We start from the raw sequence: 23,356 nt of genomic DNA, 5'->3' as shown, positions 1-23,356 counted from the left end.
CGTTTCATTTCCCAATTTTGTCCATTCATTTGATGTGTTATATCATTTGATTTTGCCATTTGATTAGGGACTTTCCGTTTTGGATTTTCCTCGAAGTTCACTATTTTTGTTATTTTACTTTTTAGTATTTATAATATTTATATTTTTTTTTTTTCAGATAAATAAAGGAATACCAGTTCATATTGCTCTGCCTGAGTTGACATCTTTTCCTCAAACTAGGATTTTGTACTTCAGAAGACGATTGTAGACAGACGTTCAAATAGAACTTCTTCATTACTAAACTGATTTGTATTTCTTTATGTCGCCTTGATGTAATTAATAAATGTAATAGTGAGATCAAAGATTAAGCTATGATTAAGTGTAGATTATTTTGCTTCTATTAGGTACCATTTATTTGTATTTTTTTTATTACAGAAAAAACAAGAGTTTGAAAACTTTGTCAAATAACCTAAATCAATAAATACACTATAATTATGTTTACATTCCTTTAATTCTCTGTCGGTCCATTGTTTTCATAAGACTTTTAATTTTCAAATTCAGTTATATTACTAATGTTGCTAGCAGTTAAAATTGATAACAAAACATGAAACTGTGCATGCAACTAAGTATTTTCAAAATAATTTTTTGACAAATGAAAAAATAAAGTTGTTTATGTATTCTATTTTTATGTGATTTCAAATACTTATATTACAGAAACTGTTCCACTCTGTCAATGTCAGGTTTTCGTTGTTAATTTTAACGCCATAAAACAAGACCTTTCAGAACACTAAGCACATACTATTATAAATGAATGATTAGAAGTACACGATCCAATAACACAATTTCTTTTTGTAACGTGCAGGAGGTCCTTCACGCCAGATTGTACTTTATGTACCCGTAGATCCGAACCAGGGTTACTTCCCTGGATTTGTTGATTATCGTTGGCTAACCCTTACAAATGGTAACGTGTTTCCTGAACTATTTCAACCTTAGATATAAAAGCCTAATAACAATTAACAAAAGATAACTTCCGGTAAGTATACAAAATGGAACCCTTAACCTTACTTCAAAAGTATATGATATATGACTATAAACCTATTTGCCTTACAGTACTTAAGTTCTTTGATTCAAAGATAATATAGAATTATAATTTCCAGTGCGCCCCTGGTCCCTATTCAGGGCCAAGGTGTCACTGGTCCAAAGGGACAGTATCACGTTGTCACCTTAATTATATACCACAGGACAATATGTCACCACCTTATTCAGATAGTACAATTGGCCCTTGCTTATAAAAGTTTAACCACAGGTCCTTGGTAAGCTACTTCTTATTCAGAAGTAGTAATAATTACCTTTTCTTTAGTCTTTACTCTAGGAGCTCTGACTATCGAAATGATTAACGTTACGAGAAACTTAGTACGAGAAACTCTACTTATATACTTGAATAATCTCTAACCAAAATGCATATAATCTCTAAACAGAAATAAATATATGCTGTAATACTGTTACGTTTTAATATAACGCATATATTAATTTAATAGCAAGCACTTAATATCAAGGTCATCAGTGCTCTTCAACTTCGTATTTTATTTGGTCTTTTAAACTTTTTTGGATTCGAGCGTCACTGATGAGTCTTTTGAAGACGAAACGCGCGTCTGGCGTATATACTAAATTTAGTCCTGGTATATATGATGAGTTTATTTACAACCACTGGGTCGATGCCACTGCTGGTGGAGATTTATTTCCCCGAGGGTATCACAAGCCCAGTAGTCAGCACTTTTTGTGTTGACATGAATTGTCATTGATATGTTTATATCTATAAATTTACTGTTTACAAATTTTTGATTTTTTTGAAAAACGAATTAAAGGCTTTTCTACTTCAGGCATAAATAACCTTAGCTGTATTTGGCAAAACTTTCAGGAATTTTGGTCCTCAATGCTCTTCAACTTCGTATTTTATTTGGTCTTTTAAACTTTTTTGGATTCGAGCGTCACTGATGAGTCTTTTGTAGACGAAACGCGCGTCTGGCGTATATACTAAATTTAGTCGTGGTATATATGATGACTTTATTTACTTTTCAACAAGATGGGATCGGAACAAGTACCAAAACTTCGGAAATCGTTTTCCGTATTACAACCGTAATTAACGTACTTCATTAAGAAACGAAAGTGAAAGGATTTTTAACATTTGCCGACTTCCTAACAGATAAACTTAAAACTTCCTAATATCATTAAGGTAACTGAATAATTTTCGTCACATTTTCAACATTGACGACGTTTAAAGTATTAATACTTATTCTCAAAATAGAAATATGTAACATACATGAAGAATATCACATCCAACAGTAAAACCCCAGCTAAAAAGACCCATTAACTTAGCAGGGGCGGTACAAAATATGAATGCAATATCCTGTCGGAATGGGGACGTATTAAACTCGATCCATCACGCATTAATTTACATTACAATTATAGCAACATTTTGAAATGTTTCGTAGTTATCTGTTGCAAAATCTCTGCTCCTATGATTGGACTGATATTTCAAAAAACGGCTATAAATGCATTTAAACGATGTATTTAACTTAATCTTCTTGTTCAATAGTTTAGGGTTTAAAAGTCTCCTAAAAATCTGCTAATAACAATGTACTGAAACAAATGTTTTATATTTTTTTTGCATCCAAAGATCTTTATTTTATTTAGCTTCATCAGTAACACTCAAACCAAAACTTTTGAAAGTCTGAGGTGCGTATATATTGGCAGATTACTGGAGTTAAATGACCTACAATGGCAGACAAAAAATTGCCAAATGCATCTAAAGGGAGTTGAAAACTTAGTTTCATACTTATAACACTACTTTATTATTCCAGAAAGCCAGTTGTTACTTATGTATGTTTCTCCGTGCTTTTTGTTTTGCTCTTTGTTGGAGGTTCTTATTTGACACACGGATTTAAGTTATGAATACTAAACATTTAAAATAACTTGCAACAAAAACAAACTGATTTTTTCTGAGATGTTGAGTGTAAGCGGTTGGAGTTCTGATATAAATGTTTCTTTTCTCCTTGGAGACAGACGTATTTATATTTTTTTAATGGAAAGGAGCTACATTAAGCAATTCATTTTGACTTTACGTTCTCGTAAAAGGATGGTGCCAATTTAGATTGCTCCCTCATATGTTGTTACCACAGTCAGTTACGGTTCAGCCTAGCTTATATTTCTCGGCTTATTTTATAAATCATCAGTGAATGTCATTTGACAAGTTAACTATACGGTAACACGATTTTCCCGCTTATAACTAAGTAGCAATTTATGCTGTCGGGTTTGTTTTTGTCTTGACTTTGTTAAGTCTGTTTGGATTGCTCATTGATATGTGGGGTTTTGTTGAAAAATTTTGTCGGTTTTTGTTTTTTTTATCGTTATACATTTTCGAACGCAATGAAGGTGGAACAAATTCTCCTGTAATAAAGTTGTGTGCTATTTTGAATAATATAGGCCAACATCGTACTTTCTTTCAAAATCAATTATCGTTGCCAGATACTGTTGCCTTCATGTTAACAGGTAACGCGTCATTTACTTTGCACTACTAACTTATATGAGAGCAACGTATTTAAAGAAAATATATTCATTATTTATATATTTTTTTAAATTATAAAATCAAACGGATCAGACACGCGGTTTGCAACTTGCTATAGTGTAAAATGCATATAGATATCTTTACAATTGGAGGTTTAATTTTAACGCATTGAAATTCAAATATATATTGGCTGTATAAACATACACATTACAATAAGAATGTTCAAAACATCTGATCATACTTGGGTGTAAAATCATATTATTTTCTGATAACACCTCAATGATTGTTCCACCTTTAAACATGCAATCCTATAATTGATGATCTGTTTTAAGACTAAACTAATTTTCTTTTGAATTTGAGATTTATTTTACTACCATAAAAAACTTTAACTTAAAATACAAATTATCATTATAAAAAAGCACTGCTTAAACAAAACATCAAATGAATTGTATTGGAAAATGTGGAATGTGTTTCTTGTTATGGTTGAATATATTCTTTATGGTAAGTTGGTTTCAAACAACAAAAACAGTCAAAACATTGAAAGTTTCTTTATATAGTACATAATCTTGTTGAACAACTTGCAAAATTGAAGCTTACAAGTGAACAGTTAAAGTTTCAGTTTAATATGTATTTAAACTCTATGGTTGACTTATTATCTGACCAAATACGTACTTGTTTGAAAAGAGACAATCTGGAAACATTCTCTTATCTTCTTGTCTTCCATGTGTGATTTAATTTCAATAATTTACAAATTAACGGCTTCCTTACAATGTTCATTCAAAGAATTTGCAATCTTCATTTCTTGTCATTTTTCACTTGGCTTGGAATGCAACCGCGGTTCCATAAAACGTTATTTTTATAATGAAATGTAGCCATTAAAACAAAGCTTTTTAAGTATAGATATTATCAGAACTGCGTCCTGTTCTTTTTCAAATACAATAATAGTATCATATTGTTCATGTCGGGTCCTTTCATTAGCCAAAAATTGTCTAAAGCCGTACGGTTGCATATAATTTATAACATCCAAATTATAGGAACTTTGCATGATAGTTATCTCATTGGCAATCATACAATATCTTCTTATATTTCCCTATATGTTTAGTTTTAACTTATAGCTGGATGATGTCATATACATTAATAGATGACATTTATTATACCTCAGTATGTTTTTTCTATATAAAAAGTAATGAAATAGTTGTGCTATTTCATTACATAGAACCATTTGCCAGTCAATAGTTTCAAAGACTATTGCCCCGGTTAATAGTTCCATAATCATCTTTCCCGTACTTTTTCATGCTTATTTTTCATTGGACGATAATGATGAGCAATAGTTGGTATCTCAGGGACAACAAACTTGCTATTACCCTCACACCCAGTCAATAGGTGTATACTATTTTCATTAAATTCCTTTCTTCCCACACTAGTTTAATGTTGAAAAAGATCAGACGGGAGGTTCAAAACCTCGAATACTTAGGCTTATATAATTCTTGAATCTTGAAATTCAACATTAATTATGTGCCTGTCCTTGGCTAGAAGCCTGTAGTTCAGTGGTTGTCGTCGGTCTATGTCTGTCTGTCATGTTTGTTTTTCTTTTTAAAAAAGAAATTGCTATAAATTATGTTATTTATGTTCTCAATTAAATATTTTCATACTTTTCATGTCGGCGCTTTTATAGCCGACTATACGGTATGGGTTTGTCTCATTAGTCGCAGAAGGCCGTTTGGTTGCCTATAACTGAAGCTTGAATGCTTCTTTTTGTAACTTCATTGGGGTGTAAAAGCGTTGACTGAAGTACATTTTGTATGTTCCGCGCTTCATTCTAAAAATGTGCGTACGGTCAACGCTTTTACAACCCTATGAAGTTACGAAAAGAAGCATTCAATACTTCTAATTCCATTTTTTTTTAGCTACGATCATGAAAACACGAATTTCATTTTATAATTCATCTTGATCTTAACGCAGGCCGCTGGAGGAGGAATGATGTTTGGAGGAATGTTGCTTAAATCAAATAGTGCTTCTATCGGAGGTGACAGCTTTCCGATGTTGGAGGACAAAATTCTTCCACTTCTTGAACAAATTGGCATTGGGCCGGACTTTAACATGGAAGAGATCTTTGAAATAATTGCCATGGCAATAATAGCAAGTGGTGGGGCAGTGGCAGGTGTTGCTTTTATAGGATTTTGTGGGGCTTGTTGTAAATGGAGACCTTTCCTCGTAGTGGTAAGTTCGGTATTTAGGCGCACTCAACTGATGACAGTATGGTGTTATCTAACGAAGTTGTTTTTTAATAATTGTAAAATATAACATTTCATTATTAAATTCCTGCAAATGAAAAGCAAAACTGATGAACTATGCAGTTTTTGTTGGAAAAAATAGCCTTTATATGGAAAATAGCAATGATACTGCAACCAACAACACAACACTCTCGTGAATATTATTAAACACATAAAGATTTACAGCGTAACACGTGCTTGAACTAACAGTCTCAAACTACATTGTATATCTGTATTTGGTTAAACGTATGCCATAGCGACATAGACAACCCATAGTAATATAATATGCTATTTATTTAATTTCAGTATGCCATTATCTTATTATGTGTTTCTGCCGGAGAGATGTTTGCTGTGTATTATCTCATGGAGGTTAAAGGAGAGGTAGGTATGATTTATAGAGGTTTAGAAGAAAATTCAGGTTCAACAGTTTCCTTAAAAACCCGGATTATTCGTTATATAAAAAAGATGTGGTATGATTGCCAATGAGAGAACTATCAACAAAAGACCAAAATGACACAGACATTAACAACTACAGGTCACCGTACGGCCAATAAAAAATGAACGAAAAACAAATATGTAACACATAAACAAACGACAACCACTGAATATACAGGCTCCTGACTTGGGACAGGCACATACATAAATAATGTGGCGGGGTTAAACATGTTACCGGGATCCCCCTAACCTGGGACAGTGGTATAACAGTACAACATAAGAATGAACTATAACTAGAGGCTCTAAAGAGCCTGTGTCGCTCACCTTGGTCTATGCGCATATTAAACAAAGGACACAAATGGATTCATGACAAAATTATATTTTGGTGATGGTGATGTGTTTGAAGTTCTTACTTTACTGAACGTTCTTGCTTCTTACAATTATGTCTATAATGAACCTTGCCCATTAGTAACAGAGAAAAATATTTGGTAAAAATTTACATAAATTTACCGAATTAATGAAAATTGTTAAAAATTGACTATAAAGGGCAATAACTCCTTAAGGGGTCGATTGACCATTTAGGTCATGTTGACTTATTTGTAGATCTTACTTTGCTGAACATTATTGCTGTTTACAGTTTATCTCTATCTATAATAGTATTCAAGATAATAACCAAAAACGGCAAAATTTCTTTAAAAATTACCAATTGGAGGGCAGCAACCCAACAACCGATTGTCCAATTCATCTGAAAATTTCAGGGCAGATAGATATTGACCTGATAAACATTTTTACCTGATAAACATTTTTATCCCATGTCAAATTTCCTCAAAATGCTTTGGTTTTTGAGTTATAAGCCAAAAACTGCATTTTACCCCTATGTTCTATTTTTAGCCGTGGCGGCCATCTTAGTTGGTTGACCGGGTCACGCCACACATTTTTTAAACTAGATACCCCAAAGATGATTGTGGCCAAGTTTGGATTAATTTGGCTCAGTAGTTTCAGAGGAGAAGATTTTTGTAAAAGATTACTTAGATTTATGAAAAATGGTTAAAAATTGACTATAAAGGGCAATAACTCCTAAAGGGGTCAACTGACCATTTCGGTCATGTTGACTTATTTGTAAATCTAACTTTGCTGAACATTATTACTGTTTACAGTTTATCTCTATCTATAATAATATTCAAGATAATAACCAAAAACAGCAAAAATTCCCTTAATTTACCAATTCAAGGGCAGCAACCCAACAACGGGTTGTCCGATTCATCTGAAAATTTGAGGGCAGATAGATCTTCACCTGATTGACAAATATTGACAAATTAACTACATGTCAGATTTGCTCTAAATGCTTTGGTTTTTGAGTTATAAGCCAAAAACTGCATTTTACCCCTATGTTCTATTTTTAGCCATGGCGGCCATCTTGTTAGGTTGGCGGGGTCACGCCACACATTTTTTAAACTAGATACCCCAATGATGATTGTGGCCAAGTTTAGTTTAGTTTGGCCCAGTAGTTTCAGAGGAGAAGATTTTTGTAAAAGTTAACGACGACGGACGACGACGACGACGACGGACGACGACGGACGACGGACGCCAAGTGATGAGAAAAGCTCACTTGGCCCTTCGGGCCACGTGAGCTTAAAATCAGTTGAAAAAGGCTTAACTCATCAGATGGACAAAAAAACAAGTGGACGTGGCCGGGTACTTATACATCCAGACACAAAAAGACACAATGAACAGATCTGAGAGTACTCGCAGTTATCTGACAACTAGTTTAAAGCCACTAACAACTGATAAATAAATCATGCATCTAAGACTAAATGTCTGTATCCGTTTACATTTCATTCGTGTTTTTCTACGGGTCCCTCTCTATAATCTTGTATTCGCAAAATTTTACAAAAAGCAAAATAATGCAGCAGTTTAGTAAGCAGAATGTTTGGGTTTTTTTCACCAAACCGTTTGATGACCGAACCAAAAGTGCCCGATGACAGAAATGTGTATTCGAACACAAATTTACATATCAAAACGACTACTAGAATTTTACACATCTAAAAATTCGAAGATAGCAAAACAAAAAAAAAGTTCTGAACTCCATTCTTCCAAATTTCATGTGTAACTTATAGGTTGGTTAAAATTGAAACTTAATACATATTATCATTACAGAAGTTTCTGGTTTCTCACGATTATTTTAACCGTAACCGGACAAGAAAAGTGTATTAATTTGTATATTGTGTAATAGTTCAAGTCAATATTTCAAACGGTGCTGGTTTAAAGTAAAACGAATAGGATTTAAACGTATTTACATATAATAATTCATAAATATTTCTAATCGATAGAAGAACATTTTTAATTTCTAACAAAATCATTTTAAAAGAAACGAAATTCTATATTAAAAGAAGTGGGAATACTCTTACTAACTTTTGGCGCTGAGTGTTGAATCTGTGTAGATTTCAAAGCTCCTATAGATTAATTCCGGTTTCCGTTTTTTCTTTATTGCATACATATATGTTTTAGGTGAACAAAACCGTTGAAGGGACATTACTTGGTTTGCTGTCTACATATGAAGGAAACTTTGGTGGAATGATCACCATGGCATGGAACGGCCTATTTGTTACTGTAAATATGAGTATATGTACATCTAAAGAATATATAGAAGTTTTAAAGTAAACATACATGTTTTTTGGTGCTTTGGAACCTTTTATAACAAAAACAAATTTCTCAATTGGCATACATTTTCAATTTATGTTTTATTTTATAAAACGTATACAGAGGGATCATTCCTCTTTATTCATATAAATATCGCATTTATAATCCCAAACTTTCAATTATTGTATTTGATAATTGCTGATGCAGTTTAACCCATAGATCTATTCTAATTAGAACGTACTATATACAGACTGAGTGTCCTTTTTCCCCTTTTAAAACCCGTATTGACTTTTCATTTATAAGTTTGAATGCTGTGGAGTGAACAGACAATCTGAAACAGACGATTTTTCCTTGTCAGTTTGGAATTCCACTCGTGGATCACAGATAATACCAGGGTACTGCTGTAAGGGAGCAGACTATATCTCTGGAATTCTGTTAGCTGGTAAAGAATGCACAACCAATCCAACTTTATTAAACTCTTACTTTTTTGAAGTAAGTACATCTATTTGTCATACACTGAAGGAACATTTATATAACTAGAAAAGTATGAATTAAACACTCAGCACTCTGATTTAACATAGTCTTTGTGTGTTTGATATTTTTATTTTTAATCCATTTATTTTTGTCTCATATCATACCTGTACAAAGAGAGTGCCCAACCTTTCTAAAATTAATGGGTTAAGTGTCAAAGAGACAACAACCCGACGAAAGAGCAGACAACATACGAAGACCACAAATTGGTCTTCATTGCAGCGAGAAACTCCCACAGACGGATGCGTGCTTCAGCTGGTACCTAAGCCCAATGTATAATACTTTTGTACGGTGACTTATAGTTGTTAATTTCTGTGTCATTTTGATCTCTTGTTTAGAGTTGTCTCATTGGCAATCATACCACATCTTCTTTTTTATAGTTCAGTGATAATATAGACGTCATACTAATCTCCGAAATGTTCAAGAAAAAGCTTATCGCATCTTAACATATAGACATACCTGATTATTTTAGGGATGTTACACGGCCATCGAGGAAGCAATTGAAGAGTACAGCAGTATATTCATTACTGGAACAATTGCAGTCTTAGCAGTAGAGGTAGGATATAGTGTAGACCAAGCGTCAGTAAGAAATCCACTGTATGTAGCAAATAATTGTAAAATATACTTTAACGATTAAATAAACGACAACATTAAGTAATATTGTCCCGGCATTATTTTAATGAATGATTATAGGCATAATTATATAAAAAAATATTGTAAATTAGTAAATACAGTTTTAAGATATTTCCCATTTCCTTTCTCAATTTTATTTAGGTACAATTATTTCATCTTGAAGAACATAAAAATGTTGGGAAACAGTGTATCAACTTCTATACCTGGTCCTACAAAGTTAAGCAATTTTAATTATTTCCGATTCAAGTATAAGGTCATCCATCCAGTGGGTAATTTGAAAGAATTTCTCCAAAAATTGCACATGTTTATTAATTCCGAAAATGCAATACGAGTCAAAGTGTATTTAAGCAGTAGATATTGATTTTTTTTCTTTATGTCAACAATCAGGCATTTCTAAAAGAATCCGCTGGATTTTCATCTTCGCTAGCCAACAATGGTTGAGAGGAGGGACTGGATCATAACCCTTGGATATTGAAGATGCTGAATTTTCAAAATATAGGCGGTTGTGCTACAAATAATACATCATGCATCTTGATCATAAAGTACAAAAAATAGATTAAAAAAACACGGAAACACATACACACACATCAGAAAAGATTTCTATAGGTCAACATGCGGTCTGAAATAATATGTTGAGAGAAGTTAAAAATAAGTTTTATAAAGATTAACAAAGATCTTCTAACAACGCCAAATGTTAGCAAAATAAGGACATTTAGATTTAACCCAAGACAACCAATGAAACATGATCAATACAGAATCACTGAAATATGAAAATCATAATAACTCTTTTGTAGATAGAACAGTTAGCACTGAAGGTAGACAATGTTTTGTTTGTTTACATGATAACAGTTATATTTCTGTTTTGTTTGTTTTTGTAGATGACGGCAGTTATAGCATCATTTTGCATGTGTCGCCAGATATCTGCTGATCTAGATCATTCGAATAATAAGAGAAAGAATGCCAACAAGAGATGGATCAAACATAAAGACAATGCATGAATACCTTTTTTAACAATATTTTTTTTTTAAAGCAGTTACTTTTTAAATAAAAATATTTATCGCGTATTACTTTTTTAACAGATTGTCTAAATTTTGTAAAGCGTTATATGAAATCTAATGCAATATGTCGTCTTTAATTCTTCACTATTTCTTATTCAACAGCAACAAATGCATTTTACCATAACCAGATAAAAAAAATCTAATACTATCAAATGTTCTTTAACCCTACTAAATGAGCTATTCAAATGTGCAGCCGAAAAAGGTAAAAATCATTAAAAAAAACTTAAGCTGATCGTTTTCATATAAAAATATGATATTGTAATTTGATAACAAATATTTCAATGTGCAATTCTAATATTTCCTAACCTATTACGCGAAGTTCCTCTGATGTCCAATATTTATATTACCCATAACAGGATCGTAGAACTTGAATTACAAATGAAAAATACAGTATAAACCTCATCAGCCGTCAAAACTCCGACTTCTCAGGAAAAAAACCCGAAGACAATCAACAACGAACAATACATAGTGGAAACAGCCTGATAGGGCAAGGCACCCAATAAAGTGTTGATAAATTACCTTTACGTGCTCGCAATCCACCACCAATGCTCATCAATACTGTAATTTGTAGTGTGTGTTACACTACATATTTTTGAATTACAATTTCAAAATATATAATACCTATAACATTTACACAAAAATAGGAATCTTAACACCTTCACATTGTAGTTATCAACCGAATGGCCACCAAAGTTGGAGGTGGAAATTCAAATAACAAATAATTTGAAAAGCATGGCCGAAATCATAAGTAACACATTTGGTCCCAATATTGATAACTCGTCTACAAGGAGAAAACCAAAAACAGATGAACAATATGTGAAACAAAATTGGCTTTGTGTAGTACATGTTTCTACTTCAAAAATTTGTTTTCAGGTCTTATAAAAGATTACCTTTTCCGATGGCCCTTTGAATGCATAGTTATGAATGTTACTTTGTGCAAAGATGTTTGTGCAACTATATTATCGTTTGAGAAAAACGAGCATTGAATTTCAAAGAGTTTATGATGAAAAAAAGACAACTGTTTATATGTATAACTTATATCGGTCACTGACCAGTGACCTTAATAAATATTTAAATAGTATACACACCTATAACGTGTGTATTTCTAACACCAATATTAAAAATGTAACGGGTAAATATCCATTAAAGTGCTATACATACCTGGGACATTAATCAAACTACTTTATAAACAACTTTTTATCTGATAAAAATGCACTATATGTGAAGATGAGTGAAAATACTAGGTGTTCTTATGATTATTTACCTTACAGGTAAGTTACTAGTTTCTATGCAAATAATAAACATTGGGGATATATTGAATAATATTTGTTGATATATCGTATACAAATATAAAATATGAAAACTCGACTTTGTTTGAATCAGTCTTTATATTTAGACGTTTTGCAGCATGAAAATGAACAGAATTTTGTATTTATGGCTTTTCCAATATAATCAATACACACTGTCAACTGTTTTGATTTATATGTAACGGCTATATAAAAACGTAAATACTAATGGTATATACTGTTAAATTTACATTCGTAGTCTTTCATATATGAACTTAAAAATGCATACAATTTTCAGGTATCTCATCAAATATGACTTTTCAACTGAGCAGACAAAAAGACACTATCAAGCACAAATCTTAAAATGAAATTTGTTGTAAATATTACACTTGTGAACATGGGGGAAAATCTATAGTAATCGATACTTGATTTTAATGTATAAGCTTCTGTGATAATATATATATATATGTGGGGTTATTTACCCTGATTATTGTCTATATTGCCGAATACAGTCGTTGTTATGCAGTCTCATTGATTGATATGTAGCCAATTTTCAATTCTATGTGTGTCGTTCTTATCATTTGGTTTGAATGAAAAAACTCTATCCACTTACTAGTAATATACATGTAGATGTATAAACCTACAACTACTAAAATATGTATAATTTGGCTTTTCAAAACCCATTAACATCGAAATTTTCAATGACTTAGTTTTAAATTAACCATTTCAATGTGTAGAATCTTTTTTTTTGTGCAATCTGCTGTAGAATACCAATGGTGATTTTATTCTATACTTCAGCTATACTGAGCTTCACTATGTACCTAGTGCGGAAAAAAGGATTGCTGCAGGGAATTTGTTTTATTAACTATTCTGTACGGGGAGGGTAGGGTGTACAACCCCAACTATAAATAATGATGTATGTTCTATTTTAATGGTGATTTCTTTCTACTGATAATAAATGTATTGTACGAGACGATTTACCTCTTTTCCTAACCTAAAAAAGAAATGTTCCCTCAAGATGCAATTTCAAACAATAATTCACGGTAAAATTAGAGATCTCAGTGCATAACTTCTGTCACCATCCTCAAATTCTATAGCATACAGTTCACAGTGACCCAATGCTAATTTTATTTCAATTTCAGATAACACTGAATGAACGTAGAAGAAACAGTCGAAGCCTGTATAAAATAGAGTAACGTTGCTCCTCATCATGAATATCTTTGGTACAGCTGGAATGGTGTTCCTTATCGTTCTCAATATAACATTTGTTGTAAGTTGAAATTAACGATACATTCCTAGATCATCGGTGACCAAAAATCTTAGTAACTGATCTACAGCAATTAGTAGTTTAACAACACTGATGTCTTACTTTCAAACCCTGCTCGTAGCTGGTTAGTTCAACTTTGATCTTAATTGACTGTTCTCCTGGAGAATGTTGGTGGTTGGTGGTTCTTAACAGGCACTCCGGCTTTCTCAACCAAATAAATAAAAACAAAACTGGCCGCCACGGTATATCAAAACGGGATAGATCCGATTTCTCCAAAAAAATGCGTCCTTTTGCGCCACAACGCCAAGTAGAAGGAAAATGACTTCCATATTTCTTTGTTCGGATTGGGAACCGACAGTTTACACGGCAAACGATTCCTTTCTAAAACATATCTTCTTCTTACTGCTGCTGCATGGGTACTTCCCAATTTAATGTATGTAGTAGCTTGTAACTTCACTTTATTGTCCAAAACAAGAACATTGAAGTTCATAAAACAGTCGATAATATTTCCTAAAAATAATAAAGACCATACGCATGTTGGGAACAAAACACTGATTAATCAATATATGTGCCTTAAACACAATCTTCTCTTTTTGCATATTTTGTGTTAATATTCAGCAAAGCAATACATTATCTTCTCTCTCTGTACATGAATTGTATAATGCATTTGAAGTCATTTTTCTCCAGATGATCATCTTCATGGTGAAATATCTCCGAACATATGATAAATTAAACCAAAATTTAGAATACGTATATATTAATCATTTTATTTATGATACTAGAGGTGTGTAAATTGGCGCAAATGAGTTCCGAATATTGGCGCAATTGATACATTTGGAAAATAAAATTTGATACCCCTGAAAAACAGTAAATGGCGCAAAAGGACAGCAGCCATCAAAACGTGACAACGGTGACTTTAAACACATATACCACCAAAAATCGATCAATCATCAATCGTATGTCAACATTAAAAATTAGAAAGACAATTCATTGTCTAGAATATCAAGTGCATTTATCTTGCCAACAGGAATGGAATAACACTTGGTTCAATCGAGTATGCAAAATAATAGAAATAGCTTCAATGTAAAGATAATGTTGTGGAAAACATATACTTTTTTAGTTGCGGAAAACACGTCAGAACTGTGATTAATGTTTATGTACCCTTCTGTAGCCATTTTTGTACGAATTTTTCAAACCTCAATTGTACTAAAACTACAGATATAATGAATAAAAGACATAGTACATATTCCAAGGGGAAACTTGATGCAAACCATTATTTTTTACTGTTTCGTTGCATTTGATAGAGAAAGAGGACTTTGTGGCAAATAAATCAAGATTTCTATAGAAAATCCACAGCCTTTAATACAGAGATTTTTGTTATAAAATTTGAAACATAAATTACTCACTTGATTTTCTATGATGTGCTAGTGGGTTTTTTTTACAAAAAGTTATAAGCAGCCTGTAAATTCCAAAACACCTCGTGCTGAGTCGCTAAAGTCGAGCGCACCCTAAATGGTGTACTTGATTTTGGCCATATTTATATTTGTTTTAACCAACTACTACATTTATAAACTTGTTTTAAGGAAATCAATGCTAGCACTGCATGCAATAATCCTATATTTATCAGTCATCAAATTGCCAAATATGAGAGTACAAGGATACAGACTGTGGATTTTCTATAAAAATCTTGCCACAAAGTCCTCTTTTTCTATTAAATGCAATGGCACAGTAAAAAATAATAGTTTGCATCAAATTGCCCCTTGTAATATGTACGAAATGGCCTATCTCTATTATTCATTATATCTATAGTTTTGATACAATTGAAGTTTGAAAAGTTCGTTTAAAAATTGTCTACAGAAGGGTACATAAACCTTAACAAAACAAATATTTTGACTGCAAAATTCATTATAACAGGTAGCGCCTGAGAAAATATAACTTTTCGTACAGGGTGTCACCAAGACACCAAATTAAAATATGGTACGCATATAAACGTTAAACCGAAAAGGCCCAAAATACAGATAGAACCAATTTAAATCCTTTGTTACATGCCGTGGTTTGATATTTTACCAATCTTTAAATTTTCATAAGATATAAACATATATTATGCAAAAAATGTATACTAGTATTTAAACTATGAAATCACCGAAGCGCTTACATTTTTGACTTAAGAGCTGTAAATTCAATCTGATGACAATTGTGAAACCCATTTAGTGTTAACTTTTTATATAATTTGATCATGTTTAAATTTATGTATGATCAAACCATATTAGAAAGCCAAATAAGAATTAAGTTATTTACGTAAGGGATTGAGCCTACGCTCGGCGAAGTTGAGCATACACGTCAATTTAACTCTGGCTACGCCACTGATTTCAGGAGTGGAGCCTGTTCTTTTAAATTAAAACTATGAAAATAACAAAAATAAACTTGTTAAATTCGAATCAGCTAGAGAAATGTTGACTTCCGAATTAAAATGTGTTTTGAAAAGAAAAGAAATAAGGATTCCATGGTTGAACAGGAGACAAATTGCCGTCAAATACTTTGAACAGCAAAAAATATACAACTGCGTTTTCGATCATTTATTCAATATTAAACACATTGCCAGTTATGAGATCGATTAATAAACCCTCAAGTAGTCGAAACTTCGAAAAGGAATGAAATGTATGGCACATTTTTAGATTTTGAATATTTAATACCAGGCTGAAGCTAGCGAACAATAGCTAGCGAACAATAAGTCAGCGAACAATAAGGCGATATATCGAGAAACCAAAAAACAGAATAAGACAACAACGGCCGTTAAATAAAAAAATATTCAAAAAGGCAAAAAATCAGTTAAAATATAGCAATTTTAACTCAATTTTGAAATGGTTTTTATCCAATCTATTGATTTAACAAGTCGCATAACTTGTTACGCTAATATTCAGTACCACAATAACTCTGCTTTTATCACAGATTATTTGTAGGTGTAGGGCCACCTATGCACCCTCTTCAATTTAGAACGTATGTAAAAGTAGTCCTACCCTGTAAATTATAGCACCTTTTATGTCATTGTTTAAACTAGACTAGAGCTCAAAATTTGAAAAAAATGTCCAAAAATTAGGGGGGGTCGGCCTATTCCAGGGCTTCTAGAGAAAAATAATGAGGGGTGTCACGGGGAATGACTATATAGGTCTTGTAGAGGAGAAACAGGCGCTTCTTTTGCACTAGGTATCGAAGGGCGCTATGTTCAAAAATCTGAAACTAGAGCTCAGAATTTGAAAAAAATGTCAAAAAATTAGGAGGGTCGGCCTATTCTAGGACTTCTAGAGAAAAATAATGAGGGGTGTCACGGGGTATGACTATATAGGTCATGTAGAGGAGAAACAGGCGCTTCTTTTGCGCTAGGTATCGAAGGGCACTATGTTCAAAATCTGAAACTAGAGCTCAAAATTCGAAAAAAATGTCAAAAAAATGGGGGTAGGGCCGGCCTATTCCAGGAGTTCTAGAGAAAAATAATGAGGGGTGTCACGGGGTATGACTATATAGGTCTTGTAGAGGAGAAACAGGCACTTCTTTTGCACTAGGTACCAAAGGGTGTTATGTTCAAAAATCTGAAACTAGATCTCAAAATGCGAAAAAAATGTCAAAAAAATGGGGGTAGGGTCGGCCTATTCCAGGAGTTCTATAGAAAAATAATGGGGGGTGTCACGGGATATGACTATATAGGTCTTGTAGAGGTGAAACAGGCCCTTCTTTTGCGCTAGGTATCAAAGGGCGCTATATTAAAAAATCTGAAACTAGAGCTCAAAATTTGAAAAAAATGTCCAAAAATTAGGGGGGTCGGCCTATTCCAGGGCTTCTAGAGAAAAATAATGAGGGGTGTCACGGGGTATGACTATATAGGTCTTGTAGAGGAGAAACAGGCGCTTCTTTTGCGCTAGGTATCGAAGGGCACTATGTTCAAAAATCTGAAACTAGAGCTCAGAATTTGAAAAAAATGTCAAAAAATTAGGAGGGTCGGCCTATTCTAGGACTTCTAGAGAAAAATAATGAGGGGTGTCACGGGGTATGACTATATAGGTCTTGTAGAGGAGAAACAGGCGCTTCTTTTGCGCTAGGTATCGAAGGGCACTATGTTCAAAATCTGAAACTAGAGCTCAAAATTCGAAAAAAATGTCAAAAAAATGGGGGTAGGGCCGGCCTATTCCAGGAGTTCTAGAGAAAAATAATGAGGGGTGTCACGGGGTATGACTATATAGGTCTTGTAGAGGAGAAACAGGCACTTCTTTTGCACTAGGTACCAAAGGGTGTTATGTTCAAAAATCTGAAACTAGATCTCAAAATGCGAAAAAAATGTCAAAAAAATGGGGGTAGGGTCGGCCTATTCCAGGAGTTCTATAGAAAAATAATGGGGGGTGTCACGGGATATGACTATATAGGTCTTGTAGAGGTGAAACAGGCCCTTCTTTTGCGCTAGGTATCAAAGGGCGCTATATTAAAAAATCTGAAACTAGAGCTCAAAATTTGAAAAAAATGTCCAAAAATTAGGGGGGTCGGCCTATTCCAGGGCTTCTAGAGAAAAATAATGAGGGGTGTCACGGGGTATGACTATATAGGTCTTGTAGAGGAGAAACAGGCGCTTCTTTTGCGCTAGGTATCGAAGGGCACTATGTTCAAAAATCTGAAACTAGAGCTCAGAATTTGAAAAAAATGTCAAAAAATTAGGAGGGTCGGCCTATTCTAGGACTTCTAGAGAAAAATAATGAGGGGTGTCACGGGGTATGACTATATAGGTCTTGTAGAGGAGAAACAGGCGCTTCTTTTGCGCTAGGTATCGAAGGGCACTATGTTCAAAATCTGAAACTAGAGCTCAAAATTCGAAAAAAATGTCAAAAAAATGGGGGTAGGGCCGGCCTATTCCAGGAGTTCTAGAGAAAAATAATGAGGGGTGTCACGGGGTATGACTATATAGGTCTTGTAGAGGTGAAACAGGCCCTTCTTTTGCGCTAGGTATCAAAGGGCGCTATATTAAAAAATCTGAAACTAGAGCTCAAAATTTGAAAAAAATGTCCAAAAATTAGGGGGGTCGGCCTATTCCAGGGCTTCTAGAGAAAAATAATGAGGGGTGTCACGGGGTATGACTATATAGGTCTTGTAGAGGAGAAACAGGCGCTTCTTTTGCGCTAGGTATCGAAGGGCACTATGTTCAAAAATCTGAAACTAGAGCTCAGAATTTGAAAAAAATGTCAAAAAATTAGGAGGGTCGGCCTATTCTAGGACTTCTAGAGAAAAATAATGAGGGGTGTCACGGGGTATGACTATATAGGTCTTGTAGAGGAGAAACAGGCGCTTCTTTTGCGCTAGGTATCGAAGGGCACTATGTTCAAAATCTGAAACTAGAGCTCAAAATTCGAAAAAAATGTCAAAAAAATGGGGGTAGGGCCGGCCTATTCCAGGAGTTCTAGAGAAAAATAATGAGGGGTGTCACGGGGTATGACTATATAGGTCTTGTAGAGGAGAAACAGGCACTTCTTTTGCACTAGGTACCAAAGGGTGTTATGTTCAAAAATCTGAAACTAGATCTCAAAATGCGAAAAAAATGTCAAAAAAATGGGGGTAGGGTCGGCCTATTCCAGGAGTTCTATAGAAAAATAATGGGGGGTGTCACGGGATATGACTATATAGGTCTTGTAGAGGTGAAACAGGCCCTTCTTTTGCGCTAGGTATCAAAGGGCGCTATATTAAAAAATCTGAAACTAGAGCTCAAAATTTGAAAAAAATGTCCAAAAATTAGGGGGGTCGGCCTATTCCAGGGCTTCTAGAGAAAAATAATGAGGGGTGTCACGGGGTATGACTATATAGGTCTTGTAGAGGAGAAACAGGCGCTTCTTTTGCGCTAGGTATCGAAGGGCACTATGTTTAAAAATCTGAAACTAGAGCTCAGAATTTGAAAAAAATGTCAAAAAATTAGGAGGGTCGGCCTATTCTAGGACTTCTAGAGAAAAATAATGAGGGGTGTCACGGGGTATGACTATATAGGTCTTGTAGAGGAGAAACAGGCGCTTCTTTTGCGCTAGGTATCGAAGGGCACTATGTTCAAAATCTGAAACTAGAGCTCAAAATTCGAAAAAAATGTCAAAAAAATGGGGGTAGGGCCGGCCTATTCCAGGAGTTCTAGAGAAAAATAATGAGGGGTGTCACGGGGTATGACTATATAGGTCTTGTAGAGGAGAAACAGGCACTTCTTTTGCACTAGGTACCAAAGGGTGTTATGTTCAAAAATCTGAAACTAGATCTCAAAATGCGAAAAAAATGTCAAAAAAATGGGGGTAGGGTCGGCCTATTCCAGGAGTTCTATAGAAAAATAATGGGGGGTGTCACGGGATATGACTATATAGGTCTTGTAGAGGTGAAACAGGCCCTTCTTTTGCGCTAGGTATCAAAGGGCGCTATATTAAAAAATCTGAAACTAGAGCTCAAAATTTGAAAAAAATGTCCAAAAATTAGGGGGGTCGGCCTATTCCAGGGCTTCTAGAGAAAAATAATGAGGGGTGTCACGGGGTATGACTATATAGGTCTTGTAGAGGAGAAACAGGCGCTTCTTTTGCGCTAGGTATCGAAGGGCACTATGTTCAAAAATCTGAAACTAGAGCTCAGAATTTGAAAAAAATGTCAAAAAATTAGGAGGGTCGGCCTATTCTAGGACTTCTAGAGAAAAATAATGAGGGGTGTCACGGGGTATGACTATATAGGTCTTGTAGAGGAGAAACAGGCGCTTCTTTTGCGCTAGGTATCGAAGGGCACTATGTTCAAAATCTGAAACTAGAGCTCAAAATTCGAAAAAAATGTCAAAAAAATGGGGGTAGGGCCGGCCTATTCCAGGAGTTCTAGAGAAAAATAATGAGGGGTGTCACGGGGTATGACTATATAGGTCTTGTAGAGGAGAAACAGGCACTTCTTTTGCACTAGGTACCAAAGGGTGTTATGTTCAAAAATCTGAAACTAGATCTCAAAATGCGAAAAAAATGTCAAAAAAATGGGGGTAGGGTTGGCCTATTCCAGGAGTTCTATAGAAAAATAATGGGGGGTGTCACGGGATATGACTATATAGGTCTTGTAGAGGTGAAACAGGCCCTTCTTTTGCGCTAGGTATCAAAGGGCGCTATGTTAAAAAATCTGAAACTAGAGCTCAAAATTTGAAAAAAATGTCCAAAAATTAGGGGGGTCGGCCTATTCCAGGGCTTCTAGAGAAAAATAATGAGGGGTGTCACGGGGTATGACTATATAGGTCTTGTAGAGGAGAAACAGGCGCTTCTTTTGCGCTAGGTATCGAAGGGCACTATGTTCAAAAATCTGAAACTAGAGCTCAGAATTTGAAAAAAATGTCAAAAAATTAGGAGGGTCGGCCTATTCTAGGACTTCTAGAGAAAAATAATGAGGGGTGTCACGGGGTATGACTATATAGGTCTTGTAGAGGAGAAACAGGCGCTTCTTTTGCGCTAGGTATCGAAGGGCACTATGTTCAAAATCTGAAACTAGAGCTCAAAATTCGAAAAAAATGTCAAAAAAATGGGGGTAGGGCCGGCCTATTCCAGGAGTTCTAGAGAAAAATAATGAGGGGTGTCACGGGGTATGACTATATAGGTCTTGTAGAGGAGAAACAGGCACTTCTTTTGCACTAGGTACCAAAGGGTGTTATGTTCAAAAATCTGAAACTAGATCTCAAAATGCGAAAAAAATGTCAAAAAAATGGGGGTAGGGTTGGCCTATTCCAGGAGTTCTATAGAAAAATAATGGGGGGTGTCACGGGATATGACTATATAGGTCTTGTAGAGGTGAAACAGGCCCTTCTTTTGCGCTAGGTATCAAAGGGCGCTATGTTAAAAAATCTGAAACTAGAGCTCAAAATTTGAAAAAAATGTCCAAAAATTAGGGGGGTCGGCCTATTCCAGGGCTTCTAGAGAAAAATAATGAGGGGTGTCACGGGGTATGACTATATAGGTCTTGTAGAGGAGAAACAGGCGCTTCTTTTGCGCTAGGTATCGAAGGGCACTATGTTCAAAAATCTGAAACTAGAGCTCAGAATTTGAAAAAAATGTCAAAAAATTAGGAGGGTCGGCCTATTCTAGGACTTCTAGAGAAAAATAATGAGGGGTGTCACGGGGTATGACTATATAGGTCTTGTAGAGGAGAAACAGGCGCTTCTTTTGCGCTAGGTATCGAAGGGCACTATGTTCAAAATCTGAAACTAGAGCTCAAAATTCGAAAAAAATGTCAAAAAAATGGGGGTAGGGCCGGCCTATTCCAGGAGTTCTAGAGAAAAATAATGAGGGGTGTCACGGGGTATGACTATATAGGTCTTGTAGAGGAGAAACAGGCACTTCTTTTGCACTAGGTACCAAAGGGTGTTATGTTCAAAAATCTGAAACTAGATCTCAAAATGCGAAAAAAATGTCAAAAAAATGGGGGTAGGGTCGGCCTATTCCAGGAGTTCTATAGAAAAATAATGGGGGGTGTCACGGGATATGACTATATAGGTCTTGTAGAGGAGAAACAGGCACTTCTTTTGCGCTAGGTATCAAAGGGCGCTATGTTAAAAAATCTGAAACTAGAGCTCAAAATTTGAAAAAAATGTCCAAAAATTAGGGGGGTCGGCCTATTCCAGGGCTTCTAGAGAAAAATAATGAGGGGTGTCACGGGGTATGACTATATAGGTCTTGTAGAGGAGAAACAGGCGCTTCTTTTGCGCTAGGTATCGAAGGGCACTATGTTCAAAAATCTGAAACTAGAGCTCAGAATTTGAAAAAAATGTCAAAAAATTAGGAGGGTCGGCCTATTCTAGGACTTCTAGAGAAAAATAATGAGGGGTGTCACGGGGTATGACTATATAGGTCTTGTAGAGGAGAAACAGGCGCTTCTTTTGCGCTAGGTATCGAAGGGCACTATGTTCAAAATCTGAAACTAGAGCTCAAAATTCGAAAAAAATGTCAAAAAAATGGGGGTAGGGCCGGCCTATTCCAGGAGTTCTAGAGAAAAATAATGAGGGGTGTCACGGGGTATGACTATATAGGTCTTGTAGAGGAGAAACAGGCACTTCTTTTGCACTAGGTACCAAAGGGTGTTATGTTCAAAAATCTGAAACTAGATCTCAAAATGCGAAAAAAATGTCCAAAAATTAGGGGGGTCGGCCTATTCCAGGGCTTCTAGAGAAAAATAATGAGGGGTGTCACGGGAAATGACTATATAGGTCTTGTAGAGGAGAAACAGGCGCTTCTTTTGCACTAGGTATCGAAGGGCGCTATGTTCAAAAATCTGAAACTAGAGCTCAGAATTTGAAAAAAATGTCAAAAAATTAGGAGGGTCGGCCTATTCTAGGACTTCTAGAGAAAAATAATGAGGGGTGTCACGGGGTATGACTATATAGGTCTTGTAGAGGAGAAACAGGCGCTTCTTTTGTGCTAGGTATCGAAGGGCACTATGTTCAAAAATCTGAAACTAGAGCTCAAAATTCGAAAAAAATGTCAAAAAAATGGGGGTAGGGCCGGCCTATTCCAGGAGTTCTAGAGAAAAATAATGAGGGGTGTCACGGGGTATGACTATATAGGTTTAGTAGAGGAGAAACAGGCGCTTCTTTTGCGCTAGGTATCGAAGGGCACTATGTTCAAAAATCTGAAACTAGAGCTCAAAATTCGAAAAAAATGTCAAAAAAATGG

The 23,356-nt window shown here is 34.8% G+C and overlaps 1 protein-coding gene across 1 annotated transcript in view; it reads left to right on the top strand.

The window, feature by feature from the left end:
- The first annotated feature begins 13,528 nt into the window (after nucleotides 1–13,528).
- LOC134723782 (tetraspanin-18-like) overlaps nucleotides 13,529–23,356 on the top strand; it is a 39,896-nt gene continuing 30,068 nt past the window's right edge. The window contains exon 1 of the mRNA XM_063587331.1: nucleotides 13,529–13,670. Coding sequence (XP_063443401.1) covers nucleotides 13,611–13,670 — 60 coding nt within the window. The 5' untranslated portion in view covers nucleotides 13,529–13,610. The remainder of the gene's footprint in view (nucleotides 13,671–23,356) is intronic.

This window comes from Mytilus trossulus, chromosome 6 (genome assembly GCF_036588685.1).
Source record: "Mytilus trossulus isolate FHL-02 chromosome 6, PNRI_Mtr1.1.1.hap1, whole genome shotgun sequence".
In the NCBI taxonomy this organism is placed as follows: domain Eukaryota; kingdom Metazoa; phylum Mollusca; class Bivalvia; order Mytilida; family Mytilidae; genus Mytilus; species Mytilus trossulus.
The sequence above is the reverse complement of the archived record's forward strand: the minus strand, read 5'-3'. Positions and strand labels throughout refer to the sequence as shown.